At 36.8% G+C, this 19,260-nt stretch overlaps 1 protein-coding gene across 2 annotated transcripts in view; it reads left to right on the top strand.

Moving 5' to 3' along the window:
- The window catches only part of dscama (Down syndrome cell adhesion molecule a), a 349,961-nt gene that overhangs the window by 49,767 nt on the left and 280,934 nt on the right, over positions 1-19,260 (top strand). For both annotated transcript variants that reach the window (XM_061898103.1, XM_061898104.1), the window contains exons 2-3: positions 8,239-8,556; positions 12,999-13,148. In XM_061898103.1, the coding sequence (XP_061754087.1) occupies positions 8,239-8,556; positions 12,999-13,148 (468 nt within the window). The remainder of the gene's footprint in view (positions 1-8,238; positions 8,557-12,998; positions 13,149-19,260) is intronic.

Genomic DNA, 19,260 nt, shown 5'->3' with positions numbered 1-19,260 from the left:
ACCCAATCATGGCACCCACCTGTTGCCAATTAGCCTGCACACTTGTGGGATGTTCCAAATAAGTGTTTGATGAGCATTCCTCAACTTTATCAGTATTTATTGCCACCTTTCCCAACTTCTTTTTCACGTGTTGCTGGCATCAAATTCTAAAGTTAATGATTATTTGCAAAAAAAAAAAATGTTTATCAGTTTTAACTTCAAATATGTTGTCTTTGTAGCATATTCATTTGAATATGGGTTGAAAATTATTTGCAAATCATTATATTCCGTTTATATTTACATCTAACACAATTTCCCAACTCATATGGACGGGGTTTGTACATCTAATCTTAACGATAACTTGGGCATTGAATAGCCAATGAAATTGTGAAAACAGATATGCTGTTTGATGGGTGGACTTTGGTAAAAAAAAATCAAGAAACTCCAGCGGTGGAAAATGGGCCTCAACTATATTGCTCTCTGAGGAAATGTTGAAGTATTTTTTTTTCAGTTTTTATTTTACAATCAATCAAAACAAAACTGTCTTCATAACAAAACATGTAGTATGGAAGCCATGGAGCTTTGTTTACATGGAGTTAGTAAAGACTTTTTCTGAGAGCCAAGTACCACGTGCGAAAACATCGTGTGCAAACTATAAAATAGCGTGTACTATTAGCGGGCGTGTCGCGTGCTGTCTACTACGACTGTGTGTGCAATTAAAAAGTGGCATTGACCGCCTTACCTAAATGAGGATTTTTCGTGTACTCTATGGCGCGTCACCACTGACACTCATTTACTGTATGTTTATATAATCATACTACGAGCTGTGGCGTTTTGCTGTGTTTTTAAACACGCAGGATACATCCACCACTTATTTAGGCATTTTAGAAGCAGTCATGAAGTGAATCTACATTGACAACCCTCTTTTAAAAACAAAGTTTACCGCTGATTGTGCATGCAAGAAAGGCTGCACTGCTGTGCTCAGAAAATGCATACTTAAGATTATTTTATCATAGGTTATAAGTTAGCAATATATATTCTATGTGAAAAAAAATGACATTAGAAAATATTAAATGTCACCAAAACACATCAATTCAATTACCATATTTTTCGGACTATAAATCGCAGTTTTTTTCGGGGGTGCGACTTATACTCCGGAGCGACTTATGTGTGAAATTATTAACACATTACCGTAAAATATGAAATAATGTTATTTAGCTCATCCACGTAAGAGATTAAACGTATAAGATTTCATGGGATTTAGCAATTAGGAGTGACAGATTGTTTGGTAAACATATAGCATGTTCTATATGTTATAGTTATTTGAATGACTCTTACCATAATATGTTACGTTAACATACCAGGCACCTTCTCAGTTGGTTATTTATGCGTCATATAACGTACACTTATTCAGCCTGTTGTTCACTATTCTTTATTTATTTTAAATTGCATTTCAAATGTCTATTCTTGGTGTTGGGTTTTATCAAATGAATTTCCCCCCAAAATGCGACTTATACTCCAGTGCGACTTATATATGTTTTTTTCCTTCTTTATTATGCATTTTCGAAAGGTGCGACTTATACTCCGGGGCGACTTATACCCCGAAAAATACGGTAGTTTGAATCAGACCCTTAAGTCAGGGGTTTAGCAACCCGCGGCTCTTTAGTGCCGCCCTAGTGGCTCCTTAGAGCATTTTTAAAAAAGGATAGAAGATGTAAAAAGATGGGGGGGAAAAAATATTTTTTTGTTTCAGTATGTTTTTCATTTGAGGACAAACATGACACAAACCTCCCTAATTGTTAGAAAGCCCACTGTTTAACATGTTTGTGTGGATGCTTCACTGATAAGAGTATTTGGTGAAAATCGTTTTGTCCTACTAATTTCGGCGGTTCTTGAACCCACCATAGTGTGGGGTGTGACGCAACAGTTTGCTTAGATGTAAAATCTTCCACTCCTTCTTTGTCTCATTTTGTCCACCAAAAGTTTTTTACTGTGCGTGAATGCACAGCGGTGCGCTTTGTTGATGTTAGATAGATACATAGTACTTTATTAATTCCTTCAGGAGAGTTCCCTCAGGAAAATTTCAAGTTAAAATTAAAAGTTTTATTGACTTGTTGGAGTGCTAACCAGACATATTTGGTCAGTGCATGACTGCAAGCTAACCAATGCGAACATGCCTCATTTGTAGGTATATTTGAGCTCATTTAATATCCTTTACTTTTATCATCTTTGTATATAATTTAGATTTCCATGTCTCATGGAAAATTATCTGTATGTAATAATGGCTGCATTTCTGATGGTGGTTTGTGTGCCATGTTGTTCCAGACCACAGCAAACATTAGCGTCATTTATGTCAACAAATATTTGCCTGTAAAACATAGTCATTTTGATAGTAGGCTATTATAGCTAATATAGACACTTACGTCATGTGTTGCCTTCGGTATAAGATTTATATACGGCTTTTCATTTTTTGCGGCTCAGACATATGTTTTTTTTGGTATTTTTGGTCCAATATGGCTCTTTCACCGTTTTGGGGTTGCCGACTCCTGCCTTAAGTCATCCAGCAGTATGTAGTTTTAAAAGGATCTTGAAAAGTTCACGTAGGACGGAGGATTCTCTGTCCATTGTGTGTCTTTGCAGTGCCGTTTCTTACAGCTGTGGGCGCAACTGTGTTAGTTTTCAAACATGTTAAACACAACAAAAACTAGTGCTCTCAAAAACCAGTGATGAGTGTTGACAAATCCCATTGTGGGTGCTCCGTAATATATTTGCACTTTCTCCTCATAGTACTGTTGCCGTTTTGATGGTCAGCATATATTTTGCCTATTAATGACGACAGGAGTCGCAAAATTAATCGCACGCCTTATTCTGCTCATTTAACAGACACAATCCACTTTGCACACGTTTAGTAGATCTGCTTTGCATGTGCTATCGAGTTAGCACGTGTTTTAGTACAAGCAAACCTTTAGTAAATAGGGTCCCTCAGTGTGGCCACTGGTCTCCAAATAACACCTGATCTTTTCCCAGAAAAAAAACATTGTAAAATATTCAGTTTGGGTTGCATCATTGTCAAATTTGAAATTGTATTAGTAAGAGTTTTCTTATAGAGATTTGTATAGTCAAATCTGCACAACTCCCTGGGACCCTACAAATAAACAGATCTCATCGGCAACTTTTCCCCCCTCAAAGAAACACTAAAAATGGTAAATATTGCATAGTTTACTTTGGCTCTGGTGAAAATGTTTTTAAACTAATTTAGAAGGCTTTGTTCAGTTTATTTACAAAGCCCGTTTCCTTGTAAATAATATTTAACATTATAATTTGATGCCAGCAATACGTGACAAAGAAGCTGATAAAGGTGGCAATAAATACTGATAAAGTTGAGAAATGCTCATCAAACACTTATTTGGAACAACCCACAGGTGTGCAGGCTAATTGGGAACAGGTGGGTGCCATGATTGGGTATAAAAACAGCTTCCCAAAAAATGCTCAGTCTTTCACCAGAAAGGATGGGGCGAGGTACACCCCTTTGTCCACAACTGCATGAGCAAATAGTCAAACAGTTTAAGAACAACGTTACTCAATGTGCAATTTCAAGAAATTTAGGGATTTTAACATCTACGGTCCATAATATCATCAAAAGGTTCAGAGAATTTGGAGAAATCACTCCACTTAAGTGGCATGGCCGGAAACCAACATTGAATGACCGTGACCTTTGATCCCTCAAATGGCACTGTATCAAAAACCGACATCAATCTCTAAAGGATATCACCACATGGGCTCAAGAACACTTCAGAAAACCACTGTCACTAAATACAGTTCGCCGCTACATCTGTACGTGCAAGTTAAAGCTCTACTATGCAAAGCGAAAGCCATTTATCAACAACATCCAGAAAAGCCGCCGGCTTCTCTGGGCCCGAGATCATCTACGTTGGACTGATGCAAAGTGTAAAAGTGTTCTGTGGTCTGACGAGTCCAAATTTCAAATTGTTTTGGGAAATATTCAACATCTTTTTCATCCGGACCAAACGGGAAGCGAACCATCCAGAGTGTTATCGAAGCAAAGTTCAAAAGCCAGCATCTGTGATCGTATGGGGGTGGATTAGTGCCCAAGGCATGGGTAACTTACACCTCTGTGAAGGCACCATTAATGGTGAAAGGTACATACGGGTTTTGGAACAATATATGCTGCCATCTAAGCGCCGTCTTTTTCATGGACGCCCCTGCTTATTTCAGCAAGACAATGCCAAGCCACATTCAGCACGTGTTACACCAGCGTGGCTTTGTAAAAAAAGAGTACTTTCCTGGCTCGCCTACAGTCCAGACCTGTCTCCTATCGAAAATGTGTGGCGCATTATGAAGTGTAAAATATGATAGCGGAGACCCTGGACTGTTGAACGACTGAAACTCTACATAAAACAAGAATGGGAAAGAATTCCACTTTCAAAGCTTCAACAATTAGTTTCCTCAGTTCCCAAACGTTTATTGAGTGTTGTTAAAAGAAAAGGTGATGTAACACAGTGGTGAACATGCCCTTTCCCAACTACTTTGGCACGTGTTACAGCCGTGGAATTCTAAGTTTATTGTTTTTTGCAAATAATAATTTGAACATCAAATATGTTGTCTTTGTAGTGCATTTAATTGAATATGGGTTGAAAAGGATTTGCAAATCATTGTATTTATATTTACATCCAACACAATTTCCCAACTCATATGGAAACGAGGTTTGTATTTGTCGTCTGACACCCCAGTGTTTCAAACAGTACTTGTATTTAAGGCAATAACCTTTCAAGTTGGCCACACTGTTGACCTACGCTGACCAATGCCATGGCTCTTCTGCTTGTTTTCCGCTATGTCTTACTTAAGACACAGCAACGTCGTAGCTGTCAATAAATGCAACCCTTGACTTTTCAACACTAGCAGGCTGGGCCCTCTTGAGTGCACTACGTGTGAAGTGAGCGGCAACTCCAAATGTGCTGAAACATGTGTTCGCCCCGGTGTTTGTTTGTCGAAACAGTTTGAGCGACCAGTGGTTTGCAGTGGCCTGCTATTTGAGCATGCTCATTAGGAATTTATGAAGCGCTAAAATGTTTGGTCTCCAGGGAGCTGGGATTGGCAGCTGTCGCACAAGCAGGCACGCAGCAAGACGGCCTGATGGCAGGAGTAGAGAAACTACACCAATGCATAGTCTAGTAATGATATCTCAAATTTTGATTGTTTTGAGTTATACTATAGCAAAGTAACGCACAGCAATCCAGAACTATTTGAAAAACAATGGGAATGGGTTTAGCGCATTTTAATTGGCGTTTCAAAGCATGCATAAAAGAATTTTTTTTTACTTTGACAAAAGAAAACTGAAAAAAAAAAAGCCCACTGCAGAGGCCACTAGTTGTCCGAGGATATCACTCTTAGCTGTCCATCGTGTACGATGATGACGGACATGTGCATGTTTGTATGGAAGGGTGTAGCTTTGAGACGTCTTCAGGTCAGACATTCTGTTCAGTGGCCTGGAAGTGCAAAACACTTTTACATGTCATAAGGCAAATTACTTTTTATTTTATTTTTATTTTTTTTAATTTTTTTTGTCCTGTCCAGCTACTCAAGCAAATTATATTGTTGATGTAGATGCTCTTATCAGCTGTACAAATTTACGTTCATAAAAAAAATGTGGGATACTTCTCTTGTTGCCTTATTTGTATTTGACTTAATTAAATGGATTTATATTATTATTTGGTGCAGCCTGGCCGCAGCAAGAGGGGATAGCAAGAGGAAAAAAAGGAAGACGAAGGGGGACATTGCGGGGACTAGAGCAGGACAAGACAGAGAGACAACAACAAAAATAACAATAACAACAACAACATTAGCAAATATGATATGTACATATATGATTGTAAAAGTGATAGCAAAGAAGTAGTTAGTGAAATAAATATTAATAACACAGAAATGGCAATGAGCATTATTGCACTAATAATGGAGCAATAAAAATACCAATAGAAATAGCACTATTCATAAAATTTAATAATTACCTCTATTATCAACAAAACAATTGTTTCAAATGCAACAACACATATATGTAATGTTAACTTGAAATACAAAAGAAAGCAGATACATGGAGGGGAAGAAAGAGAAGCCTATGATATTAACCTTGTAGATTGTTATGGTATTAATAGGTTAAGCTTTGTCAGTGTGCCATGTGTTAATGTATGTTTGATGAAACGTGATTATATTTGTTTGAAGCAAATTTCAATTACAGGAAACAAAAGTAAAAAGACCAAACAACTTAAAATCCCACAAACCAAAACAAAAGAATAAAAAAAGACAACAACTTAAAATTTTACAAACCAAACCAAAAGACAAAACAATTTACTATTGCAGAAAACAAAATGAAAAAGATAAACAACTTAGAATGACACAAACCAAAACAAAAAATGACTAAAAAAGACAAAATAACCTTACATTTTATAAACCAAAATACCAAAAGGCGAAACAACTTAGTTACAGAAACCGAAAAAAGGGATTGTCCAAAATCACAGCTTGACAGTTTAGTCAACTAATCATGTCCGCAGTCGTCATTTCCTCATTCTGCTTCACTCACTCAACTACAGTAGTGCCAAACTATTCAATACACACAATAAATATATCACCACGATTACAATGCCTGTTGCGATGCATGGAAATAAGATGGAATAGTAAGAAACTGTTGGTGTAGTGTGCCGAAGCCGTTATCAAACCTGTTGACAGGTCTCGTCATTACCACTACAGCGGGGACACATACTGTCACGATCGGCTTAGCCACAGCAGGACCCCAACGCAAAGCAAAAAATAGATAATAATAATAATAATAACAAAAAGCACATTCAAAAAAGGAGTCAGAGAAAATATCTAAGGGTGCTCAAATAAGGTGTGCAGAAACAGAAATTGCACACAAAATGTGTGGAGCGTTAACAGATAAGACTGCCACAGGAATTGAGAAGCGTGAGTGGAGCCAAAGCAGAGGATATAAACACCACTGGAAGGGTGCATCATCCGGATTATATTGGCGCCAAATGAAGGTGACGGGAGAGCTTAAGTAGTCAGGAGAAAATTAATATCATTGCCCCATGGCAACAAAAATAAGACAGACAGTAGCAGCGAATCTGCCAGATCTCATGACACATACTTTGTTTAAAAGTTGTTGTTCTAGATATAACCTGTGTGCTGGCAGAATAATACGGATGATTTCAGTAGCAAATATAAACTGCCCGTGTCAAATAAGAAAATAAAAATGATCACTATCTGCTCAAACAAATGTGTTCATATGTGACACATACAAGTATGTGTTCATCCACACTGATTTGATGTCATTAGAATGATTGATTATATAACATAACTTTTGTTGTTCCAGTTTGGGTAACTCTAAGTTGTGTTCCCTTTTTTTATTTTAGTTTGTGGAATAGTTTTTTATTTTTTTTGTCCTTTCCAGCTATTCAAACAAATAATACTGTTGATGTAGATGCCCATATTTGCTGTACAGATTTACTTTATAAAAGATAAGTGAGGGATACTTCTCTTGTTGCCTTATTTGTATCTGACTTTATTAAAAGGATTTATTTTATTGTTTGGTGCCGCCGGACGGGAGCAGGAGGAGAAAGAAAGAGGGAAACAAGGAAGACAGAGGGGGAAATTGCGGGGACAAGAGGGGGATAAGACAGAGAGACAACAACAACAACAACAAAACAGTATGAGCAAATAAGATATGTACACTTATGATACAAAAAGTGATAACGAAGAAGCAGTTAGTGAAGTAAATATTAATAACGCAGAAATGACAATGAACATTATTACACTACAAATGGAGTAATACAAATATCAATAGCACTATTGATAATGAATTATACAAATTATTACCTCTGTTGTCAACAATACAATTGTCTCAAATGCAACAATACATACTTGTAATGATAACTTGAAATACAAAATAAAGCAGAAAAATGGAGGGGAAGAAAGAGAAGTGAACTGTATTTGTGTAATTGTAAGTTGCATTGCCTCTTGTTATTTTGGTTAGTGTAATTGTAAGTTTTATTGTCTCTTGGTTTTTGTAATTTTAATTTGTTTTCTGAAATGTAAAGGTGTTTTGCTCTTTATCTTCTTTATCTCCATGAACTCACAAGTATGCACAGAGACAAGAAAATGAAGAAAAGTGAACACTGCTGAAGGACGACAGTTTCAAAATGTTCCTGAAGGCTTTCTGACATATTGCTTCTTAATTTTGTCTTGCAGTTCTCTGTGAAGATCTACGTTCCAGCTTGTATTTTGTCAATGCATCTGTGCAAGAGGTAGTGTTTGCCAGCACCACAGGGACGTCGGTGCCCTGCCCCGCCGCAGGCGTGCCACCTGTCTCACTGCGCTGGTACCTGGCCACCGGTGAGGAGATCTATGATGTGCCAGGGATTCGCCATGTGCACTCCAATGGCACCCTCCAGATCTTCCACATCCCTCCTTCCAGCTTCAGCAAACTCATCCACGACAGCACCTACTATTGCACAGCGGAGAACCCCTCAGGGAGAATCAGGAGCCAGGATGTCCACATTAAGGCTGGTCAGTACCTCCATACTTAAACTTTAGTAACTGTGGCATATCAGGTGTTGAACGACCCTACAGTACAAATGGTGAGATCTAATAAAAACCTTGTTTTATGTGTGTGTAATTCCGAGTTGACGACATATTTTATGGTCACACTTAATAGTAGGAGTAATAGTAATAATTAGTTACCTTTTGGTAACATATACAATACAAAACCTTTAAAATATGACATACATATTTATTCCCACTACAGTTTTATTGGAACGTTCAACATCTTCAACATTAATGTTTGTAATTGTTCCATAACTTTCTAATGAACTTTATTCTATTATTGATAAATATCTATAAGGGATGCAAAGTGTTGTGTTGGGATGTATATCATAAACTAAAAGTATGACTAGGGATAACTAGGGTATCTTTTACATTTGGACTGCGATGTGGGTTCATGTGGTAATGATTGTTAAAGGCCTACTGAAACCCACTACCACCCACCACACAGTCTGATAGTTTATATATCAATGATAAAATATTAACATTGCAACACATGCCAATACGGCCGGTTTAGTTTACTAAATTGCAATTTTAAATTTCCCGTGGAATTTATTGTTGAAAACGTCGTGGAATGATAACGCATGCACGTGACGTCACGGACTGTAAGGAAATATTAGCGCTGCAAGACTCGCGGCTAAAAGTCGTCTGCTTTAACCGCATAATTACACAGTATTTTGGACATCTGTGTTGCTGAATCTTTTGCAATTTGTTCAATTATTATTGGAGAAATCAAAGTAGAAAGATGGAGTTGGGAAGCTTTAACCTTTAGCCACACAAACACACGGTGATTCCTTGTTTAAAATTCCCGGAGGTGAAACTTTACTATGGATCAGAGCGGTCAAGCGAACATGGATCCCGACCAAATGTCAACCAGCAGTTTTCGATGAGAAAATTGTGGTAAAAAGTCGCCTCTTGCCGGAGATCAGCTGAGCTTGCGCCGTCCATACAGCTGCCGTCGACTTCCCTTAGACACACCTCAAGACACCCGTGGACACACCCCTCTGACTATCAGGTACTATTAAACTCACTAAAACACTAGCTACACAATAGAAAGATAAGGGATTTCCCAGAATTATCCTAGTAAATGTGTCCAAAAACATCTGAATCCCTCCCAATGCAATCGCCTTTTTTTTAACTTAATTTTTTTTTCTTTTTTTTTGTAGTCCTTCGCTATGAATATCCTCAAACACGAATCTTTCATCCTCGCTCAAATTAATGGGGAAATTGATGTTTTCTCGGTCCGAATAGCTCTTACTGCTGGTGGCTCCCAATAAAAAAAATTTGAATATGTGTGGAGCCCTGCAACTCGTGACGGTAAAGGCAGGGTTTTTCTATTAGCGACCAAAAGTTGCGAACTTTATCGTGGATGCTCCGTACTAAATCCTTTCAGCAAAAATATGGCAATATCGCGAAATAATCAAGTATGACACATTGAATGGACCTGCTATTCCCGTTTAAATAAGAAAATCTCATTTCAGTAGGCCTTTAATTTGGTAAACATGTTATTTTAAAACATTTGTATGCTCGTAAAACACTTAAAACCTTTAGCATATCAGTGTGTGGAATTACATTATGGAATGGATTAACCCAAAAAATTTTGAAAAAGCACCAAAGAAATCAAACAAAGCACCAATATGATTCAATTTGAAAGACTGTTCAAACTACAGGTGTTCATAAAGTACACATAACAAGGATTATGAAGAACAACTTGAACCCATTTTTTTCCCGAGATAAACATTATTTATGTATTCAGTATGTGTTTACTTACTATGGTATATTATGTATTTATTATTCATCGATTCACTGTTCTGTTACAATGAACAAGGAAATGGGATAACATTGTTATGGTATGAAAAGGGGTAGGATTCAATAAGTTGAGATTCTTCCTACTCCTTTTCAAACATGCTGTAATGAAACAACTGGAAATATGTGATGCATTACATTGTATCGTATGCATGCTCGAAATAAACTGAAGCTGAACTGAACTGAACTGAAATGTTATGTAACATTTAACTGTGTGTTGTCTTGTTGTAATATCTTATTTTCTTTCACTTCTGAGTCTCATTTGCAGATATGCATTTATTTCAGTTTGTCCTAGTTGTGTTGCTGTAGTTCAATCAATCAATCAATCAATCAATCAATCAATCAATCAATCAATCAATCAATCAATCAATCAATCAATGTTTATTTGTATAGCCCTAAATAATAAGTGTCTCAAAGGGCTGCACAAACCACAACAACATCCTCGGTAGAGCCCTCGGTAGTCGTCTCTACCATTAAGTGGAAGGTGTCAGTCTTGTCATTTGTTGACGTCTAAAAATGGTTTGTACTGTACGTAGTACCGCACTTTTCGGAGTATAAGTCGCACCTGCCGAAAATGCATACCGTATTTCCTTGAATAGCCGCCGGGGCGCTAATTAATTTAAAACCTCTTCTTGCTCCTGCGCTTAATCAAGGCATGTGGTAAAAGTAAGCAGGCGCTAATAATTTTAAAACCTCTTCTTACCCCTGCGCTTACCAATGGCATGCAGTAAAAAATGAGTGTGATAAAAAAAAAATATATATAAAAAATTCTTCTGCGGCCGCAACCCGGTGGTTGGGGACCTCTGCTCTACAACATGTCATCGCGCCCACCTTTACACCATGCTATCTGCGTGCCGGTAGGATGAATGCATTTCGCTGCTTCTCATAAGAGATTGCAATGCATACTTGGTCAACACCCATACTGTTTACACTGATGGTTGTGATATAAACAACTTTAAAACTCTTACTAATATGAGACACACTCTGTGAACCCACACCAAACACATTTCTGGAGAACATTGGCTCTGTAACACATTATAAACGCAACATAAGAATTACCCAGAATTCCAATGCATCCATGACTCTTGGCTATATTATACACGCGACCCCAACCCCGCCCACCTCAACCAACGCACGGAGAGGGGGGGGGGGGGGGGCGTTGGTGCTAGCGGCTGTATAATACAGCCAAGAGTCATGGATGCATTGGAACTCTGGGTAATTCTTATGTTGCGTTTATAATGTGTTACAGAGCCAATGTTCTCCAGAAATGTGTTATTCTTGTTTGGTTAGGGTTCACAGAGTGTGGCGCATATTAGTATGAGTGTTAAAATTGTTTTATATCACAACCATTAGTGTGTTCTGTATGGCTGTGGAACAAGAGCCCTGGTTTACACAGAGTAAAAGCAAAAAATAACTCCTCTGCCATTTTGAAAATGACGGCAGGGGAAGCGTCACTCGTGATGTCACGAATTTGGCCCGGCGGTAAAAGTAATCATGCGCTAATAAATTTGGGGGCGAGTTTTACCCGCCTTTAATTCAAGGCAGGCTCATATTACATGCCCGGCGGCTATTCAAGGAAATACGGTAATAAAGGAAAAAAACATATATAAATCGCACTGCAGTATAAGTCGCATTTTTGGGGAGGATTTATTTGATAAAACCCAACACCAAGAATAGACATTTGAAAAGCAATTTAAAAATAATAAGAAACATTTTAAATAAAGAATATTGAACTACAGGCTGAATAAGTCTACGTTATATGACGCATAAATAATCAACTGAGAAGGTGGCTGGTATGTTAACGTAACATATTATGGTAAGAGTCATTCAAATAACTATAACATATAGAACATGCTATACGTTTACCAAACAATCTGTCACTCCTAATTGCTAAATCCCATGAAATCTGAACCGTCTAGTCTCTTACGTGAATGAGATAAATAATATTATTTGATATTTTACGGTAACGTGTTAATAATTTCACACATAAGTCGCTCATGAGTATAAGTCGCACCCCTGGCCAAACTATGAAAAAAACTACGACTTATAGTCCGAAAAATACGGTTATTGTCTCTACCATTAAGTTGAAAGTGCCAGCCTTGTAATTTTTTTAAGTCTAAAAAGAGTTTATACTGTATGTATTATATCTATTACACTCCAGTAAAGTGCATTTTAGTTGTATTTTTGTTTGCCAAATTTGGAGGTGTTCAAATTGCCATGTAAAATCGTTAACGCTCATCAGTGGCATGCATACGGCATATCCAATGTAAAATAGCATCGAGCTGGCATATTTTGAAAAGTGAAGCCTTACTTTTGAGCACTTTCTTTTAGGCATGCTTACTTTTCCGGCAAGGACAATCACATCATTACCTAGAGGCAATCCGCTGCAAATATGCCTGTTCGACCGCCATATTCAAAATGTCCATGCATGTTACCCTCCCAGAAATGACACAAGAAAATGTGAAAAAGCTATAAGACGGCGGATGCTGAGATAATAGATATATTTCCTCCAATTTGCTGTAATTTCACAGTTCAGCAAACACATTTGCATGATGAAGAAGAATGCAGCAATTTTTTAAAAACATTTGTTTCTCCCCTATCAGTCCTACGAGAACCCTACACTGTTCGGGTGGAGGACCAAAAAGCCATGAGAGGCAATGTGGCGGTCTTCAAGTGCATTATACCTGCCTCAGTGGAGGCTTACATCACTGTTGTGTCCTGGGAGAAGGACACAATGTCAATCAACGCTGAAAGTAAGTCACGTTTCCTCCAACAGCTGTCTGAGAGAAACCTCTGAAGTCTCGTTTGATCTTGCGACTCTACAGTGGTTGTTTAGCTTGTCAATACACAAAAAACAAAGCTAATCAAAAGTAAGCCTTGAGTCTGACTTATTAGGTCATTCCACTGGATCAATGCCATTTTCTTTTTCTGTCCCATTTTGAACACTAAATTTGATATTTCACACATTAAAGTACTCAAAAAAGTGTATAGGCCTCTTTTAGGCACTTTTTATTCCATAACTCAGTGGTTCTCAAACGGGGGTACGTGTACCGCTGGGGGTACTTGAAGGTATGCCAAGGGGTACATGAGATTTTTTAAAAATATTCTAAAAATAGCAATATTTCTAAAATCCTTCATAAAAATATTTATTGAATAATACTTCAACAAAATATGAATGTAAGTTCAGAAACTGTGAAAAGAAATGCAACAATGCAATATTCAGTGTTGACAGCTAGATTTTTTTGTGGACATGTTCCATAAATATTGATGTTAAAGATTTCTTTTTTCGTGAAGAAATTTCTAGAATTAAGTTCATGAATCCAGATGGATCTCTATTACAATCCCCAAAGAGGGCACTTTAAGTTGATGATTACTTCTAAGTGTAGAAATCTTTATTTATAATTGAATCACTTGTTTATTTTTCAACAAGTTTTTAGTTATTTTTATATACCTTTTTTCAAATAGTTCAAGAAAGACCACTACAAATGAGCAATATTTTGCACTGTTATACAATTTAATAAATCAGAAACTGATGACATAGTGCTGTATTTTACTTCTTTATCCCTTTATTTCAACCAAAAATGCTTTGCTCTGATTAGGGGGTACTTTAATTAAAAAAAAATGTTCACAGGGGGCACATCACTGAAAAAAGGTTGAGAACCACAGCCATAACTGACAATGTTCCTCAGCTAAAGATGACTCGTTTAGCAGGATTGAAATTGATTGATTGAAACTTTTATTAGTAGATTACACAGTACAGTACATATTCCGTACAATTGACCACTAAATGGTAACACCCGAATACGTTTTTAAACTTGTTTAAGTTGGGGTCCTCGTTAATCAGTTCACGGTAAAGTAACAGGAGTGAGTTTTTCATCAAATTAGCACATATATTAGGGATGAAACAGTATTAAAATCAGACGGTACAATATTATCACGGTATTAAGGCCACGGTACGATAATAAAGTTGTATATGTCCGAAAATGCCATATTGTGTAAAATGAAGTGGCAGGGACGTTTAGGATAAAGTCACCTACTGTAATTGAACATTAGTTGTCAAATGTTCTAATCATGTTCATTACTACAAACAAGTATTTTGAAGTGCAAAGAATAGTGCAGGGAGAACTACTGTTTCAAACAAGTATTAAAAAAAAACTTACAGTTGAGGGTCTTTAAAGTGACAATGGAAACATGTACAACAATAATGCGCAACATTTATTTTCTGCAAAGCAGTGTCCTCTCCAGTGGACATTTTGTTTGTATCTTGATCATGCTAGAAAGGTTAACTAAAATTTTACATTTTTATAATGTAAATACCTCACAAATTGATGTTTACCTTTGCTGGCTTCAAATATATTTCCTGGGTGACAGTTTAATGATGTGGCAACTTGTCCAGGGTGTACACTGCCTTCCGCCCGAGCTGGATAGGCTCCACCCCTTGAAAACGCTTGAGACGACAGTGGCGCACTTTGCTTTGCACAAGGCAGACTTTCTTAGCTTTGCCAAATGGGTTATGCATTTGCCAGAGTTTGTTTGTGTGTTGGTTGGCAACATAACGCAAACATTTATGGACAGATTTTGATGAAATTTTTAGGAAATGTCCAAAAATCAAGAACACACTTCACCTCGCTGTCCTTGCTGGTCCTTGCTGATCCTGCGCTGCTCAGAGGATTGTGGGAGATGTAGTTTATTTTCAGACACGGCCAACTCTTTAGCAGCGGATAAAAAACTACATTCTCCGGCAATATTGTGAAGACTTTGAAACCGCAATACTGGGATATTTATAATATCCCTAAAAGATATGTAGTACGGCTACGTAGTATTCATGCAAATGGCATGTTGACTCTAAGCACATTCAAATGATTAAACCAAAACCAGATTTTAAGAACAAACAAATAACACCAACATTAATTTAGGTATCAGGAATGGACTGTTCTGAGATTTTACCCCCTAGTCATAGTTGAAATGTATAACACAATTAATGAGTGAACTAACTTTTGGCCTTCCCATAGCCTACAGGGGATGTGCAACATGCAACTTCTGTGAGAGGGGGTAGTGTGTTAGGGTAACAGGACTGAGTAAAATGTCAGGGAAATGACTCAAATGTGAATAGTAACAAAATAGTTTTTTAATTTAAAAAAATCTTGAAGTGTAGTTGTAATGTGAATATGCTGTTTCTCAAGTTTATCAATATAATATATCATTGTAAAAAAAAAAAAGAAATTAGGAATGGGGACTGTCAAAAATCTTAATTTTCTAGAGTTCCAGGTAGTTAAAAATGTTATTTTTATTAAAAATGTAACAACAATAGTGTGCCTAATAAGAATGTTTATTGTGTTTTGATATTGAGTTTATATCTTTTATTTTCTGGGTATGACAATGGCATCGATTCCGTGGAATAACCCAAATGACAAACTTTCTGGAGAAAATGATTACAGTAGATGGAGATTGTAGACTTTTGTGTTTACAGATGACGGAAGTTGTGAATGGAGTTTACCTGAAGTCCTTCCAAATCTTACATATGTGTTGATTATATCTATTCACAAAATGTACACATTGGTTTGTATGATTGTGGAGTTGATCTATTGCAAAATCCTGTACATTTTTAAACTTTGCATTGGGATGGTTGTGTTTTCGCGGCCAACAGAACTTATTGTAGCTTGTGCAGAACTTAGCAGCCAGGAGGCCTTGTGTACGTCTGTGTTTTTTGAGTCACTCTGACCCAACGACAGCGAGGTCTCGCTCCGTTTCCTCTGCCGGTCTTCCCACGGGCACACAGGCCGCCAGCCGTGTCACTTAGTCTCACTGTATTGACCCAGTTCTCCGGCTGATAGGAAGCACTGTGGCACTCCAATCATTCAAATCACTTAAATGGAACACTCGCCCATGTGATTGTTTCGCAGCCCTTGGGGGAAAATTCACTTTATGTGGGGCATTTAACAAACTCAATATACAAGAGTTAATGTCATTTTGTTTTGGGTGGAGGGTAAATGCTTTTGATAGACATTGTGTTATTGTTGTTGTTTTTGGTGATGTTTTGCATTGGTCCTCTGAGGCCAAGTTTACCATACTGAAACCTATAGCAAGCTCATAATAGTCTGTACATGGATTTCTGCTAGTTTGTTGATGAAAAGGTAAAACTGTCTTCGCGTGTTTGATCTTTAAGCATTTTTACCTCAAAGGAACCCATTGGTGATTAAAGTCAAATTCTTGTAGCAGGCTATACCACAGACCAAGTGGATTTTTTTTTTTTTTTACATATTATTAATTAATGTCAAAGATGATACAGATATGTTACAATGCTCATGTGCTTGGTATAAGAGATGGTCAGATCCAATACTAAATAATAGGGATGTAACAGTATCAAATTTCATGGTACAATATTGTCACTGTATTAAGACCATGATATGATACTATTGTGGTATACAGTGTTTCCCCCAGAATATTTCTTAGTTAAGGTGGTGTCTCTCAACAAACGGACGGGGAAGGGGCTAGGTGGCGATATACGATATATGTCTAGATATTTTTTACCTAAAGTAAAAACAAAGCACAAAACAGTCCTAGTTACCTGAGATACTAATTATGTCATTATTTTGACTTAGTAAATATTGACTTACTAAAACAAAATAATGACTAAGTCAAATTAATGATTTACTTTAAATAAGCGTTTGCAAAAAGCGTTTGAAAAAAAAAGTTAAAAGTGGGGCCACATGCTGACCTATGCTCAACACATCATGCTTAATTTATACAGCATTTGGGAAGCATGTAGTTGATTTTTATTATGTAAAAGTTATATTTTTATCAACATGTGATAGCAGGGAAACTTGGCTGCTACATTACTAATGATTAATGTAACTATAGCTGAAACAATAGTACAATAGCAATAGAAGAGACTATTCATCCCTGAGCACCATGGAGTTCATGTAGACTTTATGATGCACTTACATTATTATATCAACTATTAGAAGCATAAACTCTTTATTTAACATAATGTGATGTTACCAGTAGTTGACTTGGAGGTGCTTATTATTATTTGGGGAGAGTACGCTGCATTATGCTCACCTGCTAAACACCTTTCTGCTAACCCTCACAATCTCTTGTCTCTCCTCTCTGCCTGCCTCTGCAGTAAGCACTGACTCCATGTGCTCTAAATACTCACTGCTGATTGGCTGTTACCGCTCTGAATACGCACTGCTGATTGACTGTTACCGCTCTGCATGTAACCAATCAGATGGTTGTGTGGGTGGGACAATGCTGGGTGCTGGAGAGACATACTGACAGAGGCAGTATGAAGCGTAGCAGCTTGTTAAGACTTTAGCTTAGCACCAAATGATAATATAAATACATTTAATAAAGTCAAATACAAATAAGGCAACAAGAGAAGTATCCTACACCTCTCTTTTGTGAAGTAAATCTGAACAGTCGATATGGGTATCTACATCAAATATATGATTTGCCCGAGAAGCTAGAGAGGACAAAAATAAAATATATATATTATTTTTTTAAATTGTATTTTATTTTTTAAGACCTTTGTTTTGGGGATGGCTCTTTGTTTTTAAGGCGGCCGCCTTAACAACAAAGCGCTGCAGGAAACCCTGTATACATCCAAAAGAAAAAGACCTAAATAAGTTAGTGTGTAAAATGAAAAGATATGAATGTTAAGGGTAAACACACTCACTGTAATTGAACACAAACATAATGCTAAAATGTTCGAATGATATTTTTTAATACAAACATAATTTTTAAAGTGCACATTATTATGCAGGAATATTCACCTTTTCAAGCAAATATATATATATATATATATATATATATATATATATATATATATATATATATATATATATATTTATATGTATATATATATATATACATATATATATGTATGTATATATATATATATATATATATATATATATATATATATATATAGATATATATATATATAAAACTTAGTTGTGTGTTTTTAAAGTGACAATGTAAACATCCAGTTTAAAGCAATAATGTTCACTTTATCATCCAAATCCATAAAGCAGGAAATAAAAAAGACATCAACAACTACAGACCAATTAGCCTTCTCCCCGTTATAGCTAAAGCAATAGAAAAAGTGATCGTTGAGCTACTCACAGTACATTTGGACTATGAAGACCTCCTACATTCCATGCAGTTTGGGTTTCGGGCAAATCACTCGACCGAAACTGCATGTTGCCTTCTATTAGAAACAATCAAACAAAACCTTGACAATGGAGGTGTAGTTGGAGCAATATTCTTAGACCTCCGCAAGGCATTTGATACAGTCAATCACCCCACGTTACTTACAAAATTAACAACTTTTAAACTGTCGACATATACTCCGGCCTGGATTATGTCATATCTATCTGGTCGGACCCAATGTGTCCGTATTGATAACACATCATCCAGTTTCACTGCAACTCATATCGGCCTGCCACAAGGCTCTAATATCGGCTGTCTTCTTTTCTCCATGTACATAAACGACTTGCCATTTGTATGTGAGGATGTAAATATCCAGATGTATGCAGATGACACGGTTATTTATACTTGGGGGAAAAGACGCTGAAACGGTTGCCAGAAAACTTACAGCAGCCATGGAGAAGGTGGCAAGATGGCTACATGACTCTTGTCTTACATTAAACATTAAGAAAACGGCAACAATGTATTTTGTAAACAAATATAAAATGTCATCCTTTCCAAATGTAAGGGTTAATAATGAGATAATAAGAAATGTTAGTGAATATCGTTACCTGGGTGTCATTTTAGACCCAACACTTGGCTTTAAAAAACATATCAAACAGATGTGCCAGAGTCTTAAATACAACATAAAAACGTTCAAATGTATCAGGAATT

The sequence above is a fragment of the Nerophis ophidion genome, linkage group LG04 (genome assembly GCF_033978795.1).
Source record: "Nerophis ophidion isolate RoL-2023_Sa linkage group LG04, RoL_Noph_v1.0, whole genome shotgun sequence".
Lineage (NCBI taxonomy): Eukaryota > Metazoa > Chordata > Actinopteri > Syngnathiformes > Syngnathidae > Nerophis > Nerophis ophidion.
The sequence above is the reverse complement of the archived record's forward strand: the minus strand, read 5'-3'. Positions and strand labels throughout refer to the sequence as shown.